The sequence below is a fragment of the Pseudophryne corroboree genome, chromosome 1, assembly GCF_028390025.1.
Source record: "Pseudophryne corroboree isolate aPseCor3 chromosome 1, aPseCor3.hap2, whole genome shotgun sequence".
Classification (NCBI taxonomy): Eukaryota; Metazoa; Chordata; class Amphibia; order Anura; family Myobatrachidae; genus Pseudophryne; species Pseudophryne corroboree.
The window spans coordinates 526,756,360-526,777,352 of NC_086444.1; the positions used below are offsets into that span (position 1 = coordinate 526,756,360).

The 20,993-nt window shown below is 48.0% G+C and overlaps 1 protein-coding gene across 2 annotated transcripts in view; it reads right to left on the bottom strand.

Moving 5' to 3' along the window:
• Window positions 1-16,648, bottom strand: part of BRD10 (bromodomain containing 10) — a 134,223-nt gene extending 117,575 nt beyond the window's left edge. For both annotated transcript variants that reach the window (XM_063913994.1, XM_063913993.1), the window contains exon 1: window positions 16,105-16,648. In XM_063913994.1, coding sequence (XP_063770064.1) covers window positions 16,105-16,502 — 398 coding nt within the window. In that variant the 5' untranslated portion in view covers window positions 16,503-16,648. The remainder of the gene's footprint in view (window positions 1-16,104) is intronic.
• Between the last annotated feature and the right edge of the window lie 4,345 nt (window positions 16,649-20,993).

Below are 20,993 nucleotides of genomic sequence, written 5' to 3' on the forward strand. Positions count from 1 at the left end.
GTGTATGTGGGGGACTGGGGTTATAGGGGATAACAGGATTTTAATTACCTGCCGGTAAATCCCTTTTCTTGTAGTCTGTAGAGGATACTGGGGTCCACATTAGTACCATGGGGTATAGACTGGGCCACTAGCAGCCATGGGCACTTTAAGAAATTGATAATGTGGGCTAGGATCTCCCTCTATGCCCCTCCTACCAGACTCAGTCTAGGAAACTGTGCCCGAGAAGACGGACATACTTTGAGAGAAGGATATAAAAGGATTAGTGGTGAGATTCCCGTGCCAGCACACACAAACTAGAGGAAAGCCAAGCTAACCAAACTTTAAACCAGGAACAGCAACAGCTGAACCAACAATGTAACAGTGCAGGAAGAAACGAAGCACTGGGCGAGAGCCCAGTATCCTCTACAGACTACGAGAAGAGGATTTACCGGTAGGTAATTAAAATCCTATTTTCTCTTACGTCATAGAGCAGAGATTTTCAACCTTTTACGCGGCACACTGAACAAAATTTAAATATTGCCAAGGCACATTCAAATATAATGGTAGGCATGGTGCAGTTGCATGTCCTAGGGTGTTATGTCTCAGCTTCTCCATAGGCAACGCCTGAGCAAGCCAGAAGAGCCCAACACTGCCCGGGCCCAAAATTAGAACTGGCTCTGCAACCACTAAACCCACCAGTATTGATCATTCCAGGGCCTCAGTAGCGGCAAAACACTGACGGGCCTGGTTGTGCTTCTATGGCGGCACACCTGGAGACTGCTCAGGGCACACTACTGTGCCACGGCACAGTGGTTGAAAAACACTGTCACAGAGGATACTGAGGTCCACATTAGTACCATGGTAATGTACCAAAGCTTCCAAACAGGGTGGGAGAGTGCTGAGGTTCCTGAAGAACGGATTGACCAAACTGAAGGCCTTCAGAGGCCAAAGCATCGAACTTGTAGAACTTGGTAAACGTGTTCAAACCTGACCAAGTAGCTGCTCGGCAGAGCTGTAAAGCTGAGGCACCCCGGCCAGCCACCCAGGAAGAACCCACCGATCTAGTAGAGTGGGTCTGTACAGATTTTGGACACGGAAAACCGGCCATGGAATAAGCATGCTGGATAGTAAGCCTGATTCAGCGTGCAATTGTCTGCTTTGAAGCAGGACACCCAATTTTATTTGGATCATAGAGAACAAACAGCGAGTCAGATTTTCTGTGATGAGCTGTCCGTTTCACATAGATCTTCAAAGCCCTCACAACATCCAATGACTTTGAAGTAGCAGAGGTGTCGGTAACCACCGGAACCACAATAGGTTGATATGAAAGACAGACACCACCTTTGGAAGAAATTGCTGACGAGTTCTCAGTTCAGCCCTATCTTCATGAAAAATCAAATAGGGGCTTTTGTGAAACAACGACCCCAGCTCCGACACACGCCTTGTAGAAGCCAAGGCCAACAGCATATACGGCCTTCCATGTATGAAACTTGACGTCAACGTCCTGTAAAGGCTCAAACCATTCCAATTGCAGGAACTGCAACACCACGTTGAGATCCCAAGGCGCCATAGGAGGCATAAAGGGCGGTTGGATGTGCAGAACCCTCTTCAAAATCTCTGAACCTCAGGGAGAGAAGCCAATTGTTTCTGGAAGAAAATGGATAAGGCCGAAATCTGGACTATTATGGAGCCCAGACGTAGGCCCACATCCACGCCTGACTGCAGAAAAAGGAGAAAACGTCCCAGTTGAAATTCCACTGCAGGAAATTTCCTGTACTCACACCAAGAGATGTATTTTTCCCAAATACGGTGGTAATGTTTAGACGTTACCCCCCTTTCTGGCTTGCATCAGGGTTGGAATACATATATCCGGAATCCCTTTCCGGGCTATAATTTGACAATCAACCTCCATGCCGTCAAACGAAGCTGTGGTAAGTCTTGATAGACAAACGGCCACTGATAGAGAAGGTCCTCGCAAAGAGGTAGAGGCCACGGGTCCTCTAGGAGCATCTCCAGTAGATCTGCATACCAGGCCCTTTGAACCTTTTCCCTTTTTGTTCTTTTGAGAATCTTTGGGATCAATGGGAGTGGTGGAAACAGGTACACCATCTGGTAAACCCATGGAGTTACCAGAGCGTCCACCGCCACCGCTTGCGGGTCCATCAAACTGGAACAATACCGCCTGAGCTTCTTGTTGAGACGAGAGGCTATCATGTCTATTTGTGGCATTCCCCATTCTATTTGCGCCAAGCACCCGAACACTTCCGTGTGAAGGCCCCACTCTCCTGGGTGGAGGTCGTGTCTGCTGAAGAAGTCTGCTTTCTCAATTGTCTACTACCGGAATGAAGATCGCGGACAATGCCACAGTGTGTCTTTCTGCCCAGAGGAGAATCCTTGTTACCTCTGACATTGTTGCCGTGCTCTTCGTTGCGCCTTGCCTGTTTATGTACGTTACTGCGGTCACATTGTCCGACTGAACCTGAATGGCTTTATCTTGAAGACGATGCGATGCCTGTAGAAGGGCGTTGTATATGGCCCTTAGTTCCAGAATGTTGATCGGAAGAATGGCTTCCTGACTGGACTATTTTCCTTGGAACTGTTCCCCCTGGGTGACTGCTCCCTAAACTCTGAGGCTTGCGCCTGTGGTTAGCAGAATCAAATTTTGAATCCAGAACCTTCTCATCTGATGAGGGCCGGAGTCTGAAGCCACCACAGAAGAGAAATCCTGGCTTTTGATGACAGACTGATCCTCTGGTGCATGTGAAGATGCGTTCCGGAACATTTGTCCAACAGATCCAGCTGGAAGGGCCTTGCGTGAAACCTTCCGTACTGCAGCGCCTCGTAAGTGGCTACCATCTTTCCCAGAAGGCAAATGCATAGATGCACTGATGTCCGGGTTTGTCTTAGAACATCCCACACCATCGACTGTTCACCAATACTTTTTTTAACGGAAGGAATACCTTCTGCGCCTCTGTATCCAATATCATCCGCAGGAAGGGAAGCCTCCGGTTTGGTTCCAGATGAGATTTTGGTAGGTTCAAAATCCACCCATTATCCTGGAGTAGTCGGGTTGAGAGGGCAATGTTGACTAGCAACCTCTCCATTGATGGCGATTTTAACAGCAGATCGTCCAGGTACAATATTATGTTCACTGCCTGTTTGCGGAGGAGAAACATAATCTCTGTCATTACCTTGGTAAACACCCTTGGTGCCGTAGAGAGGCCAAATGGCAGGGCCTGGAACTGATAATGACAGTCCTGTAATGCAAACCTTAGATAAGCCTGATGAGGTAGCCAAATCGGAATATGAAAGTATGCATCCTTGATATCCAGGGACACCAAGAATTTCCCCTCCTCCAGACCTGAGATCACCGCTCTCAGACTCCATCTTGAACTTGAACACCCGTAAGTACAGGTTCAACGACTTGAGATTTAAAATGGGCCTTACCGAACCGTCCAGTTTCGGAAATACAAAACAGGTTGGAATAATAACCCTGGTTTTGCAGCTGAAGTGGAACAATGACCTGAGTCCGTACCAGTTTCTGAATTGCTTCCTGTAAAGTCATACCTGCTTCTTGAGAAGCTGGTAAGTCTGATTTGAAGATTCTGTGAGGTGGGAGTTCCTGAAACTCCCGAGTGTAGCCATGGTCTATAAGATCTTTGACCCAGGGATCCTGGCATGACGTTGCTCATATGTGACTGAAGAATCTCAAACGTGCTCCCACCTGCCTGTCTTCCAGGCACTGTGCGGTCCGTCGTCATGCTGAAGGCTTAGAGGTTCCTGTGAACCTGCAGTTGCTGGTTATCTGGGTTTACCTCTATTGCCTTTTGAAGGCCGTAGAAGAAACTTTTGGTTTTGGTTTTAAACTTCACTGTCCGAAAGGACTGCAGAGTTGGAGCAGTGTAGGATTTTCTAGCCGGGGGAGCTGTGGAAGGAAGGTATGTAGACTTACCGCCGTAGCCTTGGATATCCATGTATCCAGTTCATCTCCAAAAATGGCTTCACCTGTGAAAAGTAGTCATTCCACGCCTTTCCTGGAACCCGCGTCCGCAGTCCAATGGCGTAGCTACAAGCCCCTGCGTGCTGACACTGCCATGGCAGTGGTGCGTACATTGAACAAACCAATTTCCTTTATGGCCTCAACCATAAAGTTAGCAGAATCCTGTATATGCTGTAGGGGTAAAATTATCCCCCCCCCCCCCCCCCCCGATAAGGAATCTAACCCGTCAATTAGATTACCTGACCATTTAGGAACGGCCCTAGAGATCCATGCACAAGCTATAGTGGGTCTCTGGGCCACCCGTGTAGCTGTGTACAGAGATTTGAGTGGTCCCAATCTTGCAGTCTGCAGCATCCTTCAAGGAAGCTGCCCCAGGGACAGGTAAAACTATCTTACGAGACAGCCTAGAAACCAATGCGTCAACCATCGGTGGGTTTTCCCATTTTTTCCTATCATCCTGAGGAAACGGGAAGGATGTGAGTAACCATTTTGGGAACTGAAACTTCTTGTCAGGATTTACCCAAGTTGCTTCAAATAGGGAATTTAATTCCTTAGATGCAGGAAAAGTAGCTGAGGATTTATTTTTCACATTAAAATAAGATTCCTCCTCGTCCTCTGATACCTTATCAGGGATTTGCAGGACCTCTCTAATAACTTCTATCAGGGCCTGTATTCCCTGTGACAAAGCTGCATCCCCACCCTTCCCGAGTCCACCTCACCCTCCTCTGGGTCTGATACATCATCATCGGTGTCAGCCTCCATGATTTGGGCCAGAATACGCTTCTGTGAACAAATGGCAGGGGTCTGAGATGCTGGAATGACCACTGAATCTCTATTCATCAGGTCATCAACAGATTGCCTTAAATATTGCGTCTCCTTCTCATTTTGGGATAATTTATTCAAAATACTGGAAATCATCCCTTTTAATGAATCTAACCAAACTGGTTCAGATCCACTAGCCAGAGAATGTGTACTATCCTGAGTACACGGCAGTGATCCCCCAGATTGAGAAAAACACTCTGCTGTGCATGATACACACTCCTTTGACATAGTAAATGTCAAAGAACACACACACACACACACAGGAAATAGGTTAAAAGCAGTTAACCCATACAGAGCCCTCCTAGGGGGAGACAGATTATAATGGAGCCAGCTACACAGCGCCCCTATAGTTAAATAACAAGTTTAGCTGTGTCGCAAACTAAGTACCCTTAATAGGGCTTAGTACACCAAATATTGCTCTCCCCCCCCTGCTAAGACCCCCTGGTACTGCTGAGGTGTTCTGGAGTCCTTGTGGAGGAGCTGCGCTTCCCTGTCAATCTGCCTGTGTATAGCTGCAGAGGGAAAATGGTGCTGGTGAGCTGCTGAATCTGCTCAGAGTGAAGCCCTGCCCCCTTAATGGCGCGCGGTCTTCCCGGGTTTTTTATACTGGCTGAGGTAATTATACTGTGCTACAGTGGGTTAAAACCCCTGTAGTGCACTGCCAGTGTGGGTATCAGTAGTGGCTTCAGCTCACCCCTCACAGCGGTCACTACAGTGTCTCTGAAGCTTGGAGCGCAACCTGCATGTCAGCGCTGCGCTCCTACCCTTGTGCCGCCATTACAACAGGCGACCTGCTAACCGGGACGCCGGCCACCTACTCACCACTCTTCTGGCTCTGTTATGGGTGGCGGCGTGATGCGGGTCTGTACGCTCGCCGTGGTGGGGCTTGCGAATAGGACCCTCAGGAGCTCAGTATCCTATCAGCGGGGAACGGGGTACCAGCCAGACCTGCCTGAAAACAAAAAAGAAAATAAAACGCAGAAAACTCTTCAGGAGCTTCCCAAGCGTGACCGGCTCCTCCGGGAACATATTCTAAACAGAGTCTGGTAGGAGGGGTTATAGAGGGAGGAGCCAGCCCACACTATCAAATTCTTAGTGCCCATGGCTCCTAGTGGACCCATCTATACCCCATGGTTCTAAATGGAACCCCGGTATCCGCTAGGACGTAAGAGAAAACGGATTGGACAGTTTTCTAGCTGAAAAAGTATCCAAGGTTATAGCATTTAATTATATATATATATATATATATATATATATATATATATATATATATATATATATATATATATATATATATACACACACACACACACACACACAAGAGGTGTAGTGCGGCACTCAGGAAGTAAAAAGCCGTAGACGAATTATACTAATTCGTCTACGGCTTTTTACTTCCTGAGTGCCGCACTACACCTCTTGTGTACACTTACCTTTGTGAGGACACCGGGAGCAGTTATCTGGAACAGGAGTGCCGGCCACATGACTGTATGTATGTATGTATGTATGTATGTATGTATGTATGTATGTATGTATGTATATATATATATATATATATATATATATATATTTTGACATTTAGTATTTGGGAGTGGAAGTAATTGGTACGAAACCATTACTTCAGCTGGTGCATATAATGTGCACAGCTTAATACAGAATACAGGTTGAACCCGATGGGCATTCTCTCTCTTTTCAACCTCATTAACTATGTTACTACCAATTAGCTCACAGTACATTACCGTAGCTAATTGAATGGCCCCCTAAGCTGACTAATACGTTTTCAAATTATTTGGTGCAAGAATCACAATAGTATGTACAAAGCTAAATGGCTCCTACACTTTCATCGTGGCTCCTAGATTTTAGAAAAATTTGTCAAGACCTGGTATAAAATATTACAAAACTCTTATTTCAAGTTGCGATTAGTACAGCTGTGAAAAGAGGACAAGAGTGATCTAAAGATAGCTATAAGAGGAAGATCATCCACATACCTGCAAAGAACACAGGAAAAACACCACAGCATACTAAACCAAAACATACATGCTTTTATTTTGTTTGTAAAAACATAATGGAGTTTGCACTACCAAGCTTTTGTCACACTTTGCCTTATCTCGCTATGGGCACACTTATCAAATATTTGCAATTTTCAGGGGGGGGGGGGGGGGGGGAGGACCACAAATGTTACATCACCCCCATAATATGAAGCTGCAATATCGGCTGCAATTCCACCATTTACAACAGCAGACGCAACACCCATAGGTTCTTATGAGGGATGCAATGCTGTCAAATTTGCCAAGCTCTGGAATACAAACCATTCCCCCACTTGGCCACCGCAGCTAACACAATCTGAAGATGGCATTATGCTGTTGTAACCGATGGGCTACACTTTGCAAACTTAAAGCCGCATGATCAGTAGACTGTGCATGCCAAGAGTCCCAGCAGTGAAGTGAACATATCACATGGATGGAGCACCTGTCTCTGCATGTGCTACTTAATATGTAACATTTGTGTAATCGCATCATGCAAATCGATTTTGGGTGCGAATATCACATTGCAATAGCGATTAATGATAAATAGGCCCTACAACTAAAGTCTTCAGAATAGGTTGGTAATAATTGAAGGAAACACCCTTTAATGTTGCAGGCAGTTACGAGAAAACTCCCTTTTTATGATTGTTAATATTGTAAAAAAAACATTATCCAAATTCATACTGTGGGGTATATACAATTGAAGTCGAAACTGCCGTCTTGTCGGAAAGACGTCAGTTTCCGACAATTTTAGGTTAGAAGGGGTTCCGACCTATTCAACAGACCACTAATTTTTCTGACAAGCCGGGAATTCCGACTTGTCGGAAAGCACGTGGATCGGCGGAATAGGCACCGATCCACGTGCTTCTGTCGGAAACTGGGCCAAATCCGACAGGTTTTGTCCCCGTTTCTGAGAATATCAATCAGACTTTAAAAAATATTCATATTGAGGAGATGAGACGGAGCAGCGGGGCGGCAGGCTATAGGGGCAGCAGGGCACATGCGCAGGTACCTGACTGGCATCCCCCCGGCCAGGTTCCTCTCTCTCCCCGCAGCGCTCCCTGGCCAGCACTGGGATGTGCGGCGATGCGGGGATCTGAGGCACCCTCCAGCCCCTCCCTGTGATCTCACACACGAGGAGGGCTGACTGCTGAAAGCAGCAGCACGGACAGGACACCGGAAACAGCCAAATCGAACAGTCTTATTTGGCCGCTCATTGAACAGGGCTTGTCGGATCCATTTCCGACAAATGCACGTCTGAATGAATCGGACAGCAATTTAAATATACCCCTGTGTGTGTGTTTAAAGATGAAAACAAGGATTTTACATTTTTGAGCAACAAATGGTACACCTGGTTGCACTAGGCTATTCTACCACAATAGTGACATCTCTGTTTACCTTTTCAGGAAGAGTAAAAGAATAAAAGATTGCTTTACAGAATAGCACATTTTAACAGGAATGAAATTTTCTTCTCTGGTAACAAAATAAGACAGAGAAGGGTAGGACATGGTAGGTGCCTGTGTAGTGGTTCATTGCCTCCAGGATGGCTGTATCACACACAGATTATAAAAGATGGCGGGAGGGGGTGTGTAGGTGCAAAACATGGAGTGGTATGACATAAGCGTCAAATGCATAGCCACACATGTGGAAGAGTGTTTTACCATTTAGTTATTGTTGGAAAAATAAGATTTTACTTACCGATAAATCTATTTCTCATAGTCCGTAGTGGATGCTGGGGACTCCGTCAGGACCATGGGGAATAGCGGCTCCGCAGGAGACAGGGCACAAAAGCAAGCTTTTAGGATCACATGGTGTGTACTGGCTCCTCCCCCTATGACCCTCCTCCAAGCCTCAGTTAGGTACTGTGCCCGGACGAGCGTACACAATAAGGAAGGATCTTGAATCCCGGGTAAGACTCATACCAGCCTCACCAATCACACCGTACAAATTGTGATTTGAACCCAGTTAACAGTATGATAACAATGAAGTAGCCTCTAAAAAAGATGGCTCACAACAATAATAACCCGATTTTTTGTAACAATAACTATGTACAAGTAATGCAGACAATCCGCACTTGGGATGGGCGCCCAGCATCCACTACGGACTATGAGAAATAGATTTATCGGTAAGTAAAATCTTATTTTCTCTAACGTCCTAGTGGATGCTGGGGACTCCGTCAGGACCATGGGGATTATACCAAAGCTCCCAAACGGGCGGGAGAGTGCGGATGACTCTGCAGCACCGAATGAGAGAACTCCAGGTCCTCCTCAGCCAGGGTATCAATTTTGTAGAATTTAGCAAACGTGTTTGCCCCTGACCAAGTAGCTGCTCGGCAAATTTGTAAAGCCGAGACCCCTCGGGCAGCCGCCCAATGTCAGGCCCGGGTGTTTTTGTGAATCCGTTAACCCGGGACCAACCACAGGTGTAGGTGCTGGGCTATGAAGAAAGCAGGGAGGACGAAGAAAGTTCCGATTCATATATTTATTCAAAATAATAATTCAGTAAAGAGTTAACTGACAAGTTGTTAATCATCATATTATACTGAAGTATTGCAGGAATAATATGCAAGAGAAAACTCAAAAATAAATAAAAGAAATGTTCATGGAAACATATGCAAAACAAGCTGATGAATAAATGTTGGATTGTCCAAATATAAACAAGCTTTGATGCAGAACTGCAGAATGTGATTAACTGGATAATGCAGACATGAAGAGATAACTGTAAGGATTTGCAATGGAGTTTTGAGAGTTAACTGAGAGACTGTGAAGAATTATCCTTGTTATGACAACATAGCAAATATAAACAAACTTTGATGCTGAACTGTAGAATGTTATTAACTGGATAATGCAGACATGAAGAGATAACTGTAAGGATTTGCAATGGAGTTTTGAGAGTTAACTGAGAGACTGTGAAGAATTATCCTTGTTATGACAACATAGCAAATATAAACAAACTTTGATGCTGAACTGTAGAATGTTATTAACTGGATAATGCAGACATGAAGAGATAACTGTAAGGATTAGCAATGGAGCTTTGAGAGTTAACTGAGAGACTGTGATGAATTATCCTTGTAATGACAACATAGCAAAAAGTACTGAATTGGGTTACTTGTGGGTTCCGGAGATCACTGTGAAACTGTAGTAGAAGACAAGGTGATGAATGGGTTAAATGCAGAGTTGAACAAACGAACAGCTGAGAGAAATGAGATCCTACAGACTTTGTAGGATAGGCAGACTGACAAGGTAACCTCATGCAGGACACTGGGAATCCAAGTATTTCCAATAGGTGTGCAATTGACTGATAGCACAATGGAGAGCCGGTAGATCTTTGGCAGTGAAGGCTGCAAACGGACCTCTGGGAACGGAGGCGATATCTGGACCACGGGAATCACACAGGAATGCACGGAGAGCGTTCAGAGCTAGAGCACAGCTTTGATACAACAAAGCACTGGCCCAGAGTGACATAATCCCAGCCTACTTAAAGGCAGCACAAGCACGGGATTGGCTTACACCTGCCCACAGGTGTTTTCACAAGTGCTCAGTATTGGCTATTTGGTCTCCAACATGGCCACCTCCTATACAGCAGACACACCGCAGTGCCTTAGGCCATTTGGTCCCCGCACTCACAGTTCCCAGACTCTGCATTACCTGTGCCATTGATCACGCCGTGTCCCCACACGGGCGCACAGCACCGCGAGCAACCGCACTGGCAACGGATGAACCCCAGAACCCGCAAAGGTGAGAGACCGGTTCGTGACACCCAAGATGAGCCCACCTTCCTTGTGGAATGGGCATTTACAGATTTTGGCTGTGGCAGGCCTGCCACAGAATGTGCAAGCTGAATTGTACTACAAATCCAACGAGCAATAGTCTGCTTAGAAGCAGGAGCACCCAGCTTTTTGGGTGCCTACAATATAAACAGCAAGTCAGACTTTCTGACTCCAGCCGTCCTGGAATTATATATATATATATATATATATATATTTTCAGGGCCCTGACAACGTCTAGCAACTTGGAGTCCTCCAAGTCCCTAGTAGCCGCAGGCACCACAATAGGTTGTTTCAGGTGAAACGCTGACACCACCTTAGGAAGAAACTGGGGACGAGTCCGCAGTTCTGCCCTGTCCGAATGGAAAATCAAATATGGGCTTTTGTAAGACAAAGCCGCCAATTTTAACAATCGCCTGGCCCAGGCCAGGGCCAACAGCATGGTCACTTTCCATGTGAGATATTTCAAATCCACAGATTTGAATGGTTCAAACCAATATGATTTGAGGAATCCCAACACTACGTTGAGATCCCACGGTGCCACTGGAGGCACACAAGGGCTGTATATGCAATAATCCCTTGACAAACGTCTGGACTTCAGGAACTGAAGCCAATTCTTTTCGGAAGAAAATCTATAGGGCCGAAACTTGAACCTTAATGGACCCCAATTTGAGGCTCATAGACACTCCTGTTTGCAGGAAGTGCAGAAAACGACCTAGTTGAAATTTTTTCGTGGGGCCTTCCTGGCCTCACCCACGCAACATATTTTCACCACATGTGGTGATAACGTTGTGCGGTCACCTCCTTCCTGGCTTTGACCAGGGTAGGTATGACCTCTTCCGGAATGCCTTTTCCCTTAGGATCCGGCGTTCAAACCGCCATGCCGTCAAACGCAGTCGCGGTAAGTCTTGGAACAGACAAGGTCCCTGCTGGAGCAGGTCCTTTCTTAAAGGCCGATGCCACGGTTCCTCTTGGAACAGACATGGTACTTGCTGAAAGCAAATCCCTTCTTAGCTCCCGAGGCCATTAGTCCTCTGTGAGCATCTCTTGAAGTTCCGGTTACCAAGTCCCTCTTGGCCAATCCGGAGCCACGAGTATAGTTCTTACTTCTCTATGTCTTATAATTCTCAATACCTTGGTTATGAGAAGCAGAGGAGGGAACACATACACCGACTGTTACACCCACGGTGTTACCAGGACGTCCACAGCTATCGCCTGAAGGTCTCGTGACCTGGCGCAATACCTGTCCCATTTTTTGTTCGGGCGGGACGCCATCATGTCCACCTTTGGTCTTTCCCAACGGTTCACAATCATGCGGAAAACTTCCCGATGAAGTTCCCACTCTCCCGGGTGGAGGTCGTGCCTGCTGAGGAAGTCTGCTTCCCAGTCGTCCACTCCCGGAATGAACACTGCTGACAGTGCTATCACATGATTTTCCGCCTAGCGAAAAATCCTTGCAGTTTTGCCACTGCCCTCCTGCTTCTTGTGCCGCCCTTTCTGTTTACGTGGGCGACTGCCGTGATTTTATCCCACTGGATCAATACCGGCTGACCTTGAAGCAGAGGTCTTGCTAAGCTTAGAGCATTATAAATTTGCTCTTAGCTCCAGTATATTTATGTGGAGAGAATTCTCCAGACTTGATCACACTCCTTGTGTGACTGCTCCCCAGCCTCTCAGGCTGGCCTCCGTGGTCACCAGCATCCAATCCTGAATGCCGAATCTGCGGCCCTCTAGAAGATGAGCACTCTGTAATCACCACAGGAGAGACACCCTTGTCCTTGGATATAGGGTTATCCGCTGATGCATCTGAAGATGCGATCCGGACCATTTGTCCAGCAGATCCCACTGAAGAGTTCTTGCGTGAAATCTGCCGAATGGAATCGCTTCGTAATAAGCCACCATTTTTACCAGGACTCTTGTGCAATGATGAACTGACACTTTTCCTGGTTTTAGGAGGATCCCGATTAGCTCGGATAACTCCCTGGCTTTCTCCTCTGGGAGAAACACCTTTTCCTGGACTGTGTCCAGAATCATCCCTCGGACCAGCAGACGTGTCGTCGGAACAACTGCGGTTTTGGAATATTTAGAATCCACCCGTGCTGTCGTAGAACTACTTGATATAGTGCTACTCCGACCTCCAACTGTTCTCTGGACCTTGTTCTTATCAGGAGGTCGTCCATTTTCTTTGAAGACGAATCCTCCTTTCGGTCATTACCTTGGTAAGGACCCGGGGTGCCTTGGACAATCCAACGGCATCGTCTTGAAACTGATAGTGACAGTTCTGTACCACGAACCTGAGGTACCCTTGGTGAGAAAAGGCAAATTTTGGGACATGGAGGTAAGCATCCCTGATGTCCCGGGACACCATATAGTCCCCTTGTTCTTTGCTATCACTGCTCTGAGTGACTCCATCTGGATTTGAACCCTTGTAAGTGTTCAAATTTTCCAGATTTAGAATAGGTCTCACCTAGCCTTCAGTACCACCATATAGTGTGGAGTAATACCCCTTTCCTTGTTGTCGGAGGGGTAATTTTATTATCACCTGCTGGGAATACAGCTTGTGAATTGTTTTCAATACTGCCTCCCTGTCGGAGGGAGACATTGGTACAGCAGACTACAGGAACCTGCGAGGGGGGAAACCTCTCGACATTCCAATCTGTACCCCTTGGATACTACTTGTAGGATCCAGGGGTCCTGTACGGTCCCAGCGTCATGCTGAGAACTTGGTAGAAGCGGTGGAGGGCTTCTGTTCCTGGGAATGGGCTGCCTGCTGCAGTCTTCTTCCCTTTCCTCTATCCCTGGGCAGATATGACTCTTATAGGGACGAAAGGACTGAGGCTGAAAAGACGGTGTCTTTTTCTGCAGAGATGTGACTTAGGGTAAAAAACGGTGGATTTTCCAGCAGTTGCCCTGGCCACCAGGTCCCATGGACCGACCCCAAATAACTCCTCCCCTTTATACGGCAATACATCTTTGTGCCGTTTGGAATCTGCATCACCTGACCACTGTCGTGTCCATAAACATCTTCTTGCAGATATGGACATCGCATTTACTCTTGATGCCAGAGTGCAAATATCCCTCTGCGCATCTCGCATATATAGAAATGCATCCTTTAAATGCTCTATAGTCAATAAAATACTGTCCCTGTCAAAGGTATCAATATTTTTAGTCAGGGAATCCGACCAAGCCACCTCAGCTCTGCACATCCAGGCTGAGGCGATCGCTGGTCGCAGTATAACACCAGCATGTGTGTGTATACTTTTTAGGATATTTTTCAGCCTCCTATCAGCTGGCTCCTTAAGTACGGCCCTATCCGTAGATGGTACCGCCACTTGTTCTGATAAGCGTGTGAGCGCCTTATCCACCCTTAGGGGTGTTTCCCACCGCGCCTTAACTTCTGGCGGGAAAGGGTATACCGCCAATAATTTTCTATCGGGGGAAACCCACGCATCATCACACACTTCATTTAATTTATCTGATTCAGGAAAAACTACAGGTAGTTTTTTCACCTCACACATAATACCCTTTTTTGTGGTACTTGGAGTATCAGAAATATGTAACACCTCCTTCATTGCCCTTAACGTGTGGCCCTAAAAGAAAATACGTTTGTTTCTTCACCGTCGACACTGAAATCAGTGTCCGTGTCTGGGTCTGTGTCGACCGACTGAGGTAAATGGGCATTTTACAGCCCCTGACGGTGTTTGAGACGCCTGGACAGATACTAATTTGTTCGCCGGCCCTCTCATGTCGTCAACCGGCTTGCAGCGTGTTGACATTGTCACGTAATTCCATAAATAAGCCATCCATTCCGGTGTCGACTCCCTAGAGAGTGACATCACCATTACAGGCAATTTGCTCCGCCTCCTCACCAATATTTTCCTCATACATGTCGACACACACGTACCGACATACAGCACACACATAGGGAATGCTCTGATAGAGGACAGGACCCACTAGCCCTTTGGGGAGACAGAGGGAGAGTTTGCCAGCACACACCAAAACGCTATAATTATCCAGGGACAACCTTTATATAAGTGTTCCTCCCTTATAGCATTTTAATATATATACATATCGCCAAATCAGTGCCCCCCCCTCTCTGTTTTAACCCTGTTTCTGTAGTGCAGTGCAGGGGAGAGCATGGGAGCCTTCCCACCAGCCTTTCTGTGAGGGAAAATGGCGCTGTGTGCTGAGGAGAATAGGCCCCGCCCCCTTTTCGGCGGGCTTCTTCTCCGGAGTTTTAGATATCTGGCAGGGGTTAAATACATCCATATAGCCTCAAGGGCTATATGTGATGTATTTTTCGCCATACAGGTATTATACATTGCTGCCCAGGGCGCCCCCCCCCAGCGCCCTGCACCCTCCGTGACCGCTGTGTGAAGTGTGCTGACAACAATGGCGCACAGCTGCAGTGCTGTGCGCTACCTGATGAAGACTGAGAGTCTTCTGCCGCCTGGTTCCGGACCTCTTCAATCTTCAGCATCTGCAAGGGGGGTCGGCGGCGCGGCTCCGGGACGAACCCCAGGGCGAGACCTGTGTTCCGACTCCCTCTGGAGCTAATGGTGTCCAGTAGCCTAAGAAGCCAATCCATCCTGCACGCAGGTGAGTTCACTTCTCTCCCCTAAGTCCCTCGATGCAGTGAGCCTGTTGCCAGCAGGACTCACTGAAAATAAAGAACCTAAAAACTTTTTCTAAGCAACTCTTTAGGAGAGCCACCTAGATTGCACCCTTCTCGGCCGGGCACAAAAACCTAACTGAGGCTTGGAGGAGGGTCATAGGGGGAGGAGCCAGTACACACCATGTGATCCTAAAAGCTTGCTTTTGTGCCCTGTCTCCTGCGGAGCCGCTATTCCCCATGGTCCTGACGGAGTCCCCAGCATCCACTAGGACGTTAGAGAAAGGAAAACGCTAAATATTTATCACTAAACAGCACAGATTATTGAAACACTATAAAAAGTAATTTAATACCAACTCAGTGGTACTCAAACTTGGTCCTCAGGACCCCACAGATCACATTTTCCAGGTCAGCCAGCTGGTGCACTCATTACTCACTGACACATTTTCAACGAGCCACAAGTGGAGATACTCATTTTACTTGTGACTGTGAGGAGACCCGGAAAACATGCACTTCTTGGGGTCCAGAGTTTGAAAACTTAGGTCATAACTTATATCACCCTGCGTTACCAATGAGTTAGTTTTAGATTTTATGGTGATGGCCTGTGACTGCCCCTTACCTCACTCACCACCAGCCACAGTAGGTAAAATGGGGGCTCATGTTCTGCAATGGTCACACTGATGCCCATCCATTTATGGCTGCCCTTACTGTATACCAGCACCTTCCAATGATTGTCACTTCCCACCTGCCCTTGTACAGCGGAGACACACAGCACCACACATACCTGGCAATACCCCACTGGCACCTGCAGCGCTCACTGGCACTGCCAGAGACCTGTACGGGCAGCAGCAGGTGCGGGGCACACACGGAAGGACGGCTGTTACCGGGGGCAGCCTGTACTTACCGGGACAGCAGGCACATCTTCTGCTCCAGCATCAGCTCCAGTTTCTGGGCCTGCTTGGACAGCCAGTGATCGGCGCCGTGCAGCTGGTAGCATACCTCCAACACCGCCCTGAAGTCTGATGCAAAGTCCCCGATGTCACGGTACTGGCCCGCGGAGAGCTTCTCCTCCATCCTCAGCAGCGACATGGGGGCGGCGGCCGGACCGGGGGAGGGCAGCTTCTCTGCCACCCCATCGCGCTCCTTGTCACCGGGCTCTGGGGTCACCGCCGCCGGTGCGCTGTCAGGAGCTAGTCCGAGCTCCCCTTCCTTGGCTGCTGCCACAGTGCCGGGCACCTGCGATACTGATGCCCCTGTGTCACCACCTGACGCGGACGCCTCGGCTGCCGGCACCTCATCCATGCCGCAGCCCCGCACTCACTCATGCCTCCTGTACGCAACTTAGCAGCCGGTACAGCGCGATCTGTGCCACCGCTGACTGGGGAGCACGGTGTCCCGGAAGCAGTGAGGTAGCGACAGAACACTTCCCCGCCGCCCCGGCCCTCCCAGCGCTCTACTGCCATCTTATTGGCTGCTCCTGAGGTGGCGACCAATCACACCGGCCCTTGTAACCGTTACCGATACGGTGCTGTTTGAGAGGCGGCCGCTGATTCGCTAACAGTGCGGTCGTGGTGTGACACCTAGCAGTGGTAGTGACAGGGTCACACAACAATATACAACTAGCTTTCTTCAGGTGAAAGAGAAGACTCACAATAAGCAGCAATGCGACACGTACAGACTACATAGGGATAAATTTACTGAGATGGGAGTTCTATTTAAGATGGGATGTTGCCCATAGTAACCAATCAGATTATATTTCTCATTTATCTAGCAGCTTTTAGAAGATAATTCCTGGAATTTGGTTGCTATGGGCAACATCCGAACTTAAATAGAACTCCCATGTTAGTAAATTTACCCCATAGTGTCTTCTTATATCCCCTTACAAGGCATCATTTGCAGGACTGTCCCACTGTCTTGTGCCCACCCAGGGAGCTGTCAGTGTGGGGGATCACACACCTTCTCCAGGAAATACAACATATTAATATCATTATCACAGCATTTATTCTCCTCACAGTCCCATGAGACTGAGATCAACAAGGAGACGTTGGGGGTAATTCAGACCTGATCGCTGCTGTGCGAATTCACAAGGCGGCCGATTATCGATCGACTGCACATGCGTACGGATCGTAGTGTGCACACACAAGATCAGATGAATCCTGCGTCTTTTTTGATTGGGTGATTGGCAGGAAGTGGACGTTTGGGGGTGGTAACTGGCCGTTTTCTGGTAGTTTCAGGAAAAACGCAGGCATGGTCAAGCGTTTTCAGGGCGAGCTCAAGTCCGATCAGCCTGATTCTATCACATTGTAGGAGTAAGTCCTGGGCTATGCACAGACTGGAAAAATCATTCGATGGTGAGTGAGTTGCGCACGGTTTTGCTGCTGACCGGCGTTTGCAAAGCTTTTCACAAGGCGTGTGCAGACTTGCACGGGCAGATATTCACTCTGTCTGGGCGGTGACTACCTGATCGCAAACCTCTGCAAATTCGCAGAGGAGCGATCAGGTCTGAATTTGTATATTTGCTATCTGTCCCAATTTAGGCATATCCCTATGTTTCCGAATTGCACATCTGAACATTAAAATTCTTTAAAATGTTGGCAACTATTCAGGTCCATACATCAGCGCCACTATTGCCCGGTCCGATTCACAGATCAAAACCACCGTTCAGTGGCCATCGATCAGTGCTCCGTCAGGGGAACAGCAAATTGTGCATGTTCAAAATCTCAGATCCTGATAATTTTCCTGATCCCTCAATTCTCCGATCCCCCAATGTTTCCGGACACTGGACTCCGGAAAGGTAAGTATTAAAAATGGGTGAGGTGTGTGTGGTGTCTCCTCCTCCCCCTGAACCCAGGGGCCCGTGTGCACCGCACACATTGCACCCATTATAGAAACGCCTACGGAATGGGAGCAAGGGTGGATTGGAAATTTAGAGTGGCCCTGGAAAAAATGTCCAATAGTGGTCCTATGTAGGTATGGACAAAAGCAAACGTTGATGAGGTTGGCAGAACAATATACTAGTCCTAACAGCTTCCCATTGAACGTCATACAGCATACCTCTAGTAGTGGATCATGACCTTGTGTGTAATGCCATGGTCATAAGCCATTCCTTCCCCTCCCCACCCCGTTTCTATCATGCTTCAGGCATGCTCCCAGTCCCTATCTCCAGAGAATAGACTCTGCACGCATGCGGTACCACAGCACTTGGAGATTTCTGCTTGATGCTTACAAGAATCTGCAAATCCTGGGTGAGATGGGAGGAGATGAGGAGCTGTTGCCAACATTTACACACAGCTGCAGTAGCACTTTGGGAGTCATTCCGACCTGATCGCTCGCTGCAGTTTGTCGCAGCGATGGGGTCGGAACTGTGCAGTGCGCCGGCGCATGGCAGTAGTCGGTGCCCAGCGATCGCCTCTGAGACAGAGGCGGTCGCTGGGCGGGAGGGGACTAAACGGCGGCGTTAAGCCACCGTTTAGTAGGCGCGGTCCGGCCAATGCAGGCGTGGCCGGACCGTTGGGGGGGCGTGGCGCGGCGGCTACGTGCCGTCTCACCCAGCCGCTGCAGCCAGCGACACACAACTCCCGGCCAGCCGCAGATACAAAGGCGTGCAATGCTTTTGTATTTGTGCGGGGGGGCCGGCACTGACATGCGGGGTGGACTAGCTCTGTGCTGGGCGTCCCCCCTGCATGTCTGAGTTTACGATCGTAGCTGTGCACAGCTACGATCACCTCGGAATGACCCCCCTTTGTGTTAACAGTGGGAATTAGTAAAACCCAACTAAAAATAAGAAATAGAAATGAGCAAATCCGGATATCTTTCCTAAAGGTGCATGTCTTGTCTTTATTTACCGATACCCTTTTTTGACAGCACTGGTCTTTTTTGTCATGCAACTCAATTAGAGCTCTGCGCAGAGCCCCGTGGAGTGGTGATATATCATACCTCCCAACATTTTTGCTATGGGAGCATGGCCTATGAAAAGGGGCGAGACTTCACGGGAGTGCCACGATCGCGAACCACGCCCCTGTTTTCGTCACTGAGGAAGCATGCCTAGCACTCTGTGAGCTGCTGGCATGCCCCCTCTCCCTCTGTCTCCAGTGAATAGACTCTGTGTGCATGCGCACAGCGTCTATTCACCGCTACTCTGCTAAGCAGGGCAGCGATGACAGGAGCCTCCCAACTGCCCCACCCCTCCACCCCACCGCGGGACAATGAGGCCTGCGGGTGGGACAGCAGGAAAGCCTAAAAAAAAAAACGGGACTATCCCGCGAAAATCGGGGACAGCTGGGAGGTATGACATATGTTTGTGTGAGAAAAAAAGACCTAAAGTCATCTTATGGTGTAGCTGTAGCCCTTGAATTCATTATTCTCACTTTGTGTGCCTGTAGGACTAATATTTTGCATTCTGACTTCAAGGCAGCATGCTGTATATTAGCATGTGATTCCTGGAAAACAAGCTTGCAAGCAATATGCCAATTTCCACATTGTCTGCTACAAAAGTGTTTAACTATGCAACATGCATGATGCGAAAACCAGTACAATTGATCACCCCAGGCTAGAAAGATAAGGACGCAGCTCACACAGGACAGAGCACTATAAGAAGATCCTCAACACACAGCAATATACTGCGCGAGCACACATGTAATGGAACAAATTAGATGAGGGGTAAACGTAAAGGGGACACTTTGCCACCAGCCACATCTGAGCATGCAGATGTGAGGTGATAAAATCGAAACAGTCTGCAATTATGTGGATGTCTCAATATTCGCATGCAGGGACAGAGTTTGTGAGAAAGCTCTGTCTCTGCGATGCCACTCCACGGACATAACGGGGTATTTTTTGTGAAAAATACCCCAAGTATGAGCTGCACATGCGCCGCTGCTACAGCTGCAGCCTTTGGTAAATGAAATAACTAGTGTCTGCTATGGTTCCAATTAGTTTTTATCTTGTTGCTTATTCTCAGTGAAGTATCTATAATAGGTGCAAGGTGTGAGGTGCATCTCAGCCCCTGGGGGGGCCCACACCGCACACCCTGCACCCATTTCTTGAATACTTACTCCTCCGGAGTCCCGCATCGGATAATGGTGCGGAGGCCATTTTCCCAGCATTTTGTACATGCGCAGTTGAAAAATCACCTTGAAAATAGCCGCCACACCATTTCCCCGGAGACTTGCACATGCACTCTAGACTCTGGTACAGCACTAGGATCTCCTAGTTAGCATAGTGCTCAGAGTCTACTGAGCTGCCGGCCATAGAGGAGGGGGTCCAGATGGAGACTGCACACAGAAACAAAAAAAAAATCCTCTAGATTAAATACAATTTCTCTTACGTCCTAGAGGATGCTGGGGACTCCGTAAGGACCATGGGGTATAGACGGGCTCCGCAGGAGACATGGGCACCTAAAAGAACTTTTCCTATGGGTGTGCACTGGCTCCTCCCTCTATGCCCCTCCTCCAGACCTCTGTTAGATTATGTGCCCAGAAGAGATTTTTATTTTATTAGTCAGGTGGCCAGGAGGCGCTGGAAATATTTGTTTTTCTTCTAGGTAGTAAGCTGTATCACCTGTGCCTATGTTTTTCTTTTTGCAGAAGATTTGTGTCTAGTTCACTTAAATCATTAATCTGCTTTTTGTCTAGAAATAAGGGGGTCATTCCGACCCGTTCGCACGCAACGGTTTGTCGCTGTGGTGTGAACGGGTCCAGAATGCGCATGCCGTTTTCGGGGAATGGTGGAGAAAACGCAGGCGTGGTCAGAAGAACGGAGGGCGGATGTCTGACGTCAAAGCCGGGACCTGCATCG